Source organism: Dysidea avara, chromosome 15, assembly GCF_963678975.1.
Source record: "Dysidea avara chromosome 15, odDysAvar1.4, whole genome shotgun sequence".
Taxonomy (NCBI): domain Eukaryota; kingdom Metazoa; phylum Porifera; class Demospongiae; order Dictyoceratida; family Dysideidae; genus Dysidea; species Dysidea avara.
In genome coordinates, this window is record NC_089286.1 from 1,285,713 (window position 1) to 1,293,043 (window position 7,331).

At 44.3% G+C, this 7,331-nt stretch overlaps 2 protein-coding genes across 2 annotated transcripts; both read right to left on the bottom strand.

Moving 5' to 3' along the window:
• Positions 1 to 345: 345 nt before the first annotated feature.
• On the bottom strand, positions 346 to 2,940 carry LOC136245971 (uncharacterized). The gene is made up of 4 exons (XM_066037422.1): positions 1,597 to 2,940; positions 688 to 1,513; positions 430 to 485; positions 346 to 360 (listed from the first exon to the last, which is right to left on the bottom strand). Exons 1-4 carry the CDS (start codon positions 2,938 to 2,940, stop codon positions 346 to 348), a joined length of 2,241 nt encoding a protein of 746 aa, XP_065893494.1.
• Positions 2,941 to 3,289: 349 nt separating this feature from the next.
• LOC136245972 (uncharacterized) lies at positions 3,290 to 6,133 on the bottom strand. The gene is made up of 2 exons (XM_066037423.1): positions 4,066 to 6,133; positions 3,290 to 4,014 (listed from the first exon to the last, which is right to left on the bottom strand). Exons 1-2 carry the CDS (start codon positions 6,131 to 6,133, stop codon positions 3,290 to 3,292), a joined length of 2,793 nt encoding a protein of 930 aa, XP_065893495.1.
• Between the last annotated feature and the right edge of the window lie 1,198 nt (positions 6,134 to 7,331).

Genomic DNA, 7,331 nt, shown 5'->3' on the forward strand with positions numbered 1-7,331 from the left:
AAACCACAAATTTCAAAATGTCATATCTCATGATCTATAGACTCTATCATTTAAAAAAATTGGAGAGGTTAAATGTGAGATTCACAGCTACAAATAGTGTTAAATTGAGAATTGACATTAATTGAATTTGTCATTTTCCCACACATTATTTATGTGATTGCCCAGAAGGGGCAACTGTTGCCCCCTCCCATAGACAATGTATGGAAAAGTGACAAACTTTGAAATGTTATATCTCATGACCTATATATGCTGTCCTTTTTTAAAATTTGGAGATGTTACTATAGACATTTACCCCTACAAATATTGTAAAATTCTGGTTGCTAGGGACAATTTTTGTTATGAAATTCATCCATTAAGCCACTGCTCACAACAATAAAATATTTATGGTGAAAACCCACTATACAGTATCAGACTTAAAGTAGCACGCACTGTGAGGTGTAGTGGTTGAAGGACGGTGATATAAGCCACACTGACTACTCCAATCACTGTAACGGGAGACAGTCTAGACGACACAACTACACGTGCTTTCACCTTAAGCCGAACTATATTTTGAATTGACAAGCATGCGCATACAGCATTACAACAAACAGTAATCTAAATATAGTAACATTACATAATGTCTGTCAATCTTCGACATCCTCCGGGGGGGGGCACACAAGGTATTGGTCCACTTCTTGATCTTCTCACGTCCTCTCTTTGCCGATTGACGAATTGGTCTAGCAGTTTCACTGCATCCAATGCTGGTCTCTCGGCTAGTGTCATTGTCACTGTTTAGTGATGGTGTCTCTGAGGCTGTAATCTCTAGTGGGTACAGTTTTGCTATCGGACGATTTGTCGTTCCAGTAGAAGTCCTCAACTGCACGCTGCGAACAAATCCATCAGCACCCTTGTTCAGCTGTTCTATGATCCCTAGTCGCCATTGAACTCTCGGAGTGTCATCGTGGATCTGTACCACATCACCTACTCTTGCTGTCTGTACATTGTTGCCTGTCATATGGTGGAATTCACGTAAGACAGTGAGATATTCCTTACTCCATCGACTCCAGAAGTGACTTAACACTACTGTCTGGGCTTTGGCTCTTCTTCGTACTTCTGATTCACTGCCATATGTCAGGTCATCAATCTCATCTGCTGTTACATCATGGTAAGGTAGGGTGGTAATTGTTCTGCCATACAGCAAATGGGCAGGAGTAATTGGACTGGGGTCATCCACATCAGGTGAGCTGTAGGTAATGGGGCGATTGTTCAGAACTGCTTCGACTTCTGTCACTAAGATCTGGAGACTCTCAAGGGTGGCATGGGTACGGCCTAGCACCTTCTTCAGGGCTGACTTCGTCAATCCTATCAGCCTTTCCCAAAAGCCGCCGAACCAAGGCGCTCGTTTGGGAATGAAGCGCCTCTCCTGGCAAGGTTCTCTGTTAATGCTGTAGATGACAGTAAACTCTGCAGTTCCTCGGCGGCGGCCAAATAGGTGGTAGCATTGTCTGACAGCATCAATCTTGGAAGAGATCTCCTACTGGTGAATCGTCTGAATGCCTGTAAGAAACACTCAAGGGTTAAGTCATTAACAATTTCCAGATGCGCAGCTCTGGATACAGCGCAGGTGAACAGACACACATAGACCTTCCGTTCACCATCACTGCTTCGGACATAGAGGGCACCTGTGAAGTCCACTCCAGTTACCTCAAATGGGTGGACTGCATTAACCCTGCACTTGACAAGTGGTGGAGGGTCTGGTATTGGGTACGGTCTACCTGCTTTCTTCCTACAGATGACACATGTGCGAAGCAATGACCTGATACGCTGTCTACCTGACGGTATCCAGTACTGCAGGCGTACCATTGTCAGGGTGGCATTAACACCACTGTGGTGTTGTGCAACATGTGTGTGGAGTATGACAAGGTTTGTGAAGTGGTGCTTAGATGGCAACAAATACGGGAACTTGGCAAGTTCTGAGAGTGGGGCATTGTGAATACGCCCACCACATCTAAGCAATTCATGGTCATCTAGGAACAGTCTTAGCTGTCGCACCAATGGAAGACGATTACGTGATCGTGACTGAAGATTAGTTATCTCCTCTGAAAACACTTCATGTTGAATTGCTTGCACCCACTTCAACTTAGCCATTGTCAACTCAGATGGTGTAAGGTGTCCTACAGTGTTGTTTGGATGCTGTGTGAAGCAAAGTACATATGCAGTGACTGCGAGTAGCCTCTGTAGACTACTGTACTTGGCAATGTCCATGACCTGCGAAATGCCTGTTGGTGTGATATGAGCGCTATGAGCAGAGACTTGATCAATTGGCTGGTCATCTAATTCCTCTTGCAGTTGAGTGAGCAGTGCTTCTGAAGATGGATCCCATGTTGGCCACTGGTCGTGTAACCGCAACCATGATGGGCTTTGTTGCCAGATAGTTGCTGAAGCCAACTGCTGTGCACTGATTCCTCTTGTCAAGAGGTCAGCAGGGTTATCTGCCGATGGACAATATTGCCAGCAAGAAGATACCAATCGTATTTCACGTACTCTATGGTCAACAAATGGCTTAAGCTTCTTCTGACTAGCAATCCAGTGCAATACTATTTGACTATCTGACCACAGGTACAGTGTGCAGTCAATATTCAGAGATGTCCTAACAAAATCACTTAGTCTCGCTGCAAGCACTGCTGCCATCAACTCCAACTTCGGTAATGTTATCTGCTTAAGTGGAGCTGCTCTCGACTTGGATATTACAAGTGAAGCTGGTTGCTGATCCTGTTGCAAGTAAGCAACTGCTCCGTAAGCCTTGAGGCTTGCATCTGCAAAGACATGCAAGTTAGTAACAGCATTCTCAGAAGGTGGAGTTGAGGCAGTGTACTTGCGAGGAAACAGGAACATTGTGGCATCTGTGATGTTGGCAGCAATAATATGCCATTCGGTGGATAGGTCTGCTTTCAGTGGCATGTCCCACTCGACACGTTCTTGCCACAGTTGCTAGAGAAAAAGCTTTGCTCTAATAGTGACGGGTGAGGTCAACCCCAATGGGTCAAAGATTCCAGAGGACCACCTTAGTATCTCTCTCTTGGTGGTATCAGGTAAGGTGGCAGTAGCTGTACAGGGTGAAAGAAAAAGCTGATCACTCTTGGTGTCCCAGTATACTCCAAGCACCTTAACAGGGTTACTAGACTCAAAAACCTGTTGTGTTGATGCTAAGTCCTGTAAGTGTGTGCAATTGGAGGACCAGGAACATAGATTGAAGCCAGCATTACTTAGTAATGATCGCGATTCACTCAAGTATTCGAGTGCAGCTTGTTCAGTCGCACAACCTGACAGCATTATCTACATACAAGTTGTTGAGGAGATCCTTGAACACTGGTGAAACATTCCGAGTCAGGTGAAAGGTAAGTGCAGCATTCAACATGAAAGGGGAACTAGTGGCACCAAACAAAACTAATCTAAACCTATAAGTGATGAATGGGCTATGTTCGTCTGTGTGGTCTGACAGCCATAGGAAACGTGTGCTGTCCCTGTCAGCCTCATCAAGGTAAACATGGAGGAAAGCCTTTTCGATGTCAGCTGAAAAGGCAAACCTGTGTTGGCGAAAGCGGAGAAGGATTGCAGAGAGGTCATTGAGGAATGGTGGACCTGGGTGCAGACAGTCATTTAGACTTGGAACAGTGGGGGACTGCTTACAGCTGCAGTCGTACACAATCCGGATCGGTGTCGTGGCCGACTCCTTTCTCACAGGGTGGTGGGGAGTATAGTGTACATTAGTCTTACTGCTATTGCTATCCACCTTCTCAATGAAGCCTCGCTTCTCCTGTTCCTCAATAATTCCTCCATAGATCTTCAATAGCCCTGGGGTCTTGGCTAGTCGAACTGCTAGTGATCTAGTTCTCCTGGAACATACAGTGTAGTTAGACGGTAGTGGTGGGTGACTGTCCTTCCATGGGAAGCGTAGGCTGTATGTTCCATCAGGCTTAGTAGTGATGTGTGTATGCATGTATTGTCCAAGAAATGCGTCATCCGGGGCTTCTCCTGCTGGCGTGGTACCTACAGATTATGATTCCCAAAAGCACATGTCATTACCTTCAGTGGTGCAAGACAGAATAGCAATGTGAAGGTTTGCTGTCTCAATAGGGCGGGACAAGGGGAGTGGTCCAGAGAGTAGGTAGCCAAGGTGTGATTGTACAGCGGTTGGTCCTTCACCCCGAACCACGCAGTCTTGGACAAACTTCCAGTAGTAATCTGCCCCAATAAGGACAGAGATCTCGAAGTTCTCGTCTGATGTTACTGGATGGGCAAGAGGTAGGTCTTTGAGGTATGGTATTTCCTTCAGGCAGGCATGCAGTGAATTACGGATTGGTGCCGCAAGCTTGGGAACAACTACGGCTGATATTGGAATGCGACTGCCACTTAAGGTGTGAACAAACAATGTCACAACCTCTAGGCTCCTAGGAGATGATACTTGTGCCCCAAATGATGACACTGATATGTTTTCGTGATGAGTAGGCTGAAGGTGTAGCCTATTAGCCAGTTGCTGTGTGACAAAGGATCGCTGAGCTCCTTCGTCAAATAGGATATTCCCTTCATCTGTAGTTGTCTCAGACGAAACAGCAGCAATTGCAGTCTTCAGCAGACAGACACTGGTGTAATAGGCTGACAGTGGAGTCATTGTAGTCAGTGAGGCTTCAGTTGAAGCCTGTTGAGTGGGTGCTGACACTGTGTTAGCAGGTTGTGAGGTGCTGACAGGTGTTGATGGTACATCTGTAACAAGAAAGGCATGGCAAAGACTAGTGTGGTGTCGTTTCCTGCACTCTCTGCAGGTAAACTTGGAGTGACACTGTGTTACCTTGTGTTTAGCTAAGCAGTTGTAACACAAGCTCTCCCTACGTACAATTGCTAATCTCTCCTTAGGGTCAACAACCTTGCTACACTTGATTGGTTTGTGGTCACCCTTACAAAACACACAAACTTGTTCCCTTCTTGGTTGTTTATCATGGGTGTGATGACTGCGTGTTGTATTGTATGCAGATGTGTGAAACGAGCCAGTGGTTAGCATGGTGGTATCATGGCTAATGGTTTTCCCTGTATACTGTTGACTCATCTTGAATATCTGAATCTCTTTGAGCATGCTGGCCATGACATCATCTATGCTCCATTCTGAATTACAGTGCTCACGTGCCATGTGCGTCTTAGTCTCAATGGGAAGCTTACTTAATATTGATGAGGTCAGTAGGGAGCCATACGTATCAGAGGACTTGCCTAGAGATAACAAGGCCCTCATGTGCTTCTTTATTGTATCGTAAAAAGCCTGCAAGCTAGATAAACTGTTGGATGGCTTCCCTAAATTCAGTAGTGCTTCCATGTGAGCGTTAACAAGTTTATATGACTGGCCAAATCTATCCTTGAGCAAGGTGACAGAATGTGCATAATTGTCATCAGTAAGGGGAAAACCGGCAATGACACGAGCTCCGTCACCATGTAATTGTGCACGCAAATAATTGAATTTTTGCACACCACTGAGGCTCAGGTTCGAATTTACAGCTGCATCAAACAAGTCCCAAAACGTTCGCCACTGTAGGGGGTCTCCACCAAATGTGGGCAGGGATAGCTTAGGGAGCCGGCTAACGTTTTGAAACGTGTGTGATGTAGCTGCTGTGTCATGTGCATGTGTATGTAGACTAGTAGGACTCACGCTTGCTGGAGTTGTAGCTGTGAGTGAAGTACCAGATGTATCACTTCGGGTGTCAGCTGCTGAGGTTGATAATGGAACTGGAGGAGGAGACATTGTAGTCAGCGGTGGTGACACTGTAGATGGCGGTGGTATGTTGGCCTTACGAATAAACTCTGTAAGAAAGGCAATCTGTTCTTCCAGGGTGCTTAGATAGGTGTCAGCATTACAGATCTCTTCTTCTAAGTCGGTTTCTGTCTGGATTTTCGCTGCAATCGCTGTATCGAGCTCGGCAATCTGAGCATGTTTGTCTCTCAGTTGGATGGCGGTAGTGGTAGCAACCAACTTGCGAGATTCTTTGACGGACTGGGAGTTCACGCCTTCAAGATCAGCGGAGATCATGTCTTCTACCTTTGCTAGTAGCTTAGTGATGCAGCCCTTTATTCCGCGGCGTTTGGAGTGAAGGCGTTGAATATCGTCCATACTTTCGTCACAGTGCCAATATGTCAACTTCGTCACAGCACGAATGTGCCAAGTTCGTCACAGCACGAATGTGCCAAGTTCGTCACAGCACGAATGTGCCAAGTTCGTCACAGCACCAATGTGAGGTATAGTGGTTGAAGGACGGCGATATAAGCCACACTGACTACTCGTAACGGGAGACAGTCTAGACAACACAACTACACGTGCTTTCACCTTAAGCCGAACTATATTTTGAATTGACAAGCATGCGCATACAGCATTACAACAAACAGTAATCTAAATATAGTAACATTACATAATGTCTGTCAATCCTCGACACGCACCCTCTCAGGATGTTTGCTTACATTGTGGTGACAAATGATGGGAAATAATACCACATCAGACAAAATAAGCATGAATTTAATTATCATGCATGGCATGACAAGCTTCTGCTCGCAAATAATGAATTTAATTATCTTGTGCCATCGCTAATTGACCTTTGGTGACCTTTACAGCCATTTTTGTACAGAAAATTCTTGTTAAAATATCGTACCAAAATAAAGATCTTGTTGATCTTAAGTTATGAGTATTTTTATTAGCTGCAAAATTTGATCAATTTATGTATAACTATCTGCCCACAGGTAATTCACACCTCAAGGACAGGTAAATTTATCAGATTTTGCACCTAGTAAAAATGACCATAACTTTGTAATGAATTCACCTATTGACTTCAAATAAAAACCTAGTAGTTTCTATTAACAAGATCTTTATTTTGGTACCATATTTTAACAAGTTAATTACTGAGTTACAAACAAAATGATCAATTTTCTGTACAAAAATGGCTATAAAGGTCACCAAAGGTTAACTCAGCAATGGCACTATATCTAAAAATGCATGTCATGAGGAGTACTATTAGTGTGGAAAGTTTCAGTTTTATGAAAAAGTGCACAATATTGCCAATTTTTAGGGGCTACGCCGCTATACTATAGAGTAAATATTAATTCTGTACCAAGCATGACACTAAAAGTAGACAACCATGTTTTAAAATTAAACTCCGGTATTCATTATGCATCAAATAAAACTGCTGGTGTTGCTTATTGCAGTGTGGTGTCATGGCAAATGGGTTCATTTCTTTTGTATTGTTGCTGCTTGGTTGGTACGTCGGTACTACTAAGACAGATTCTGGGCTGGATTTAAAGTAAGAAAATATCACAAAGAG

Excerpts from the sequence above, each read along its gene's own strand:
- LOC136245971 (XM_066037422.1), bottom strand. The coding sequence starts at position 2,940 with ATGCCACTGAAAGCAGACCTATCCACCGAATGGCATATTATTGCTGCC. Across the intron at positions 1,514-1,596 it reads TGTGTCTGTTCACCTGCGCT|GAGATCTCTTCCAAGATTGA; the intron begins GTATCCAGAGCT and ends ATTCACCAGTAG. Across the intron at positions 486-687 it reads TCAATCGGCAAAGAGAGGAC|TGATTGGAGTAGTCAGTGTG; the intron begins GTGAGAAGATCA and ends CTCCCGTTACAG.
- LOC136245972 (XM_066037423.1), bottom strand. The coding sequence starts at position 6,133 with ATGGACGATATTCAACGCCTTCACTCCAAACGCCGCGGAATAAAGGGC. Across the intron at positions 4,015-4,065 it reads TCTGTCTTGCACCACTGAAG|GAGAAGCCCCGGATGACGCA; the intron begins GTAATGACATGT and ends CCACGCCAGCAG.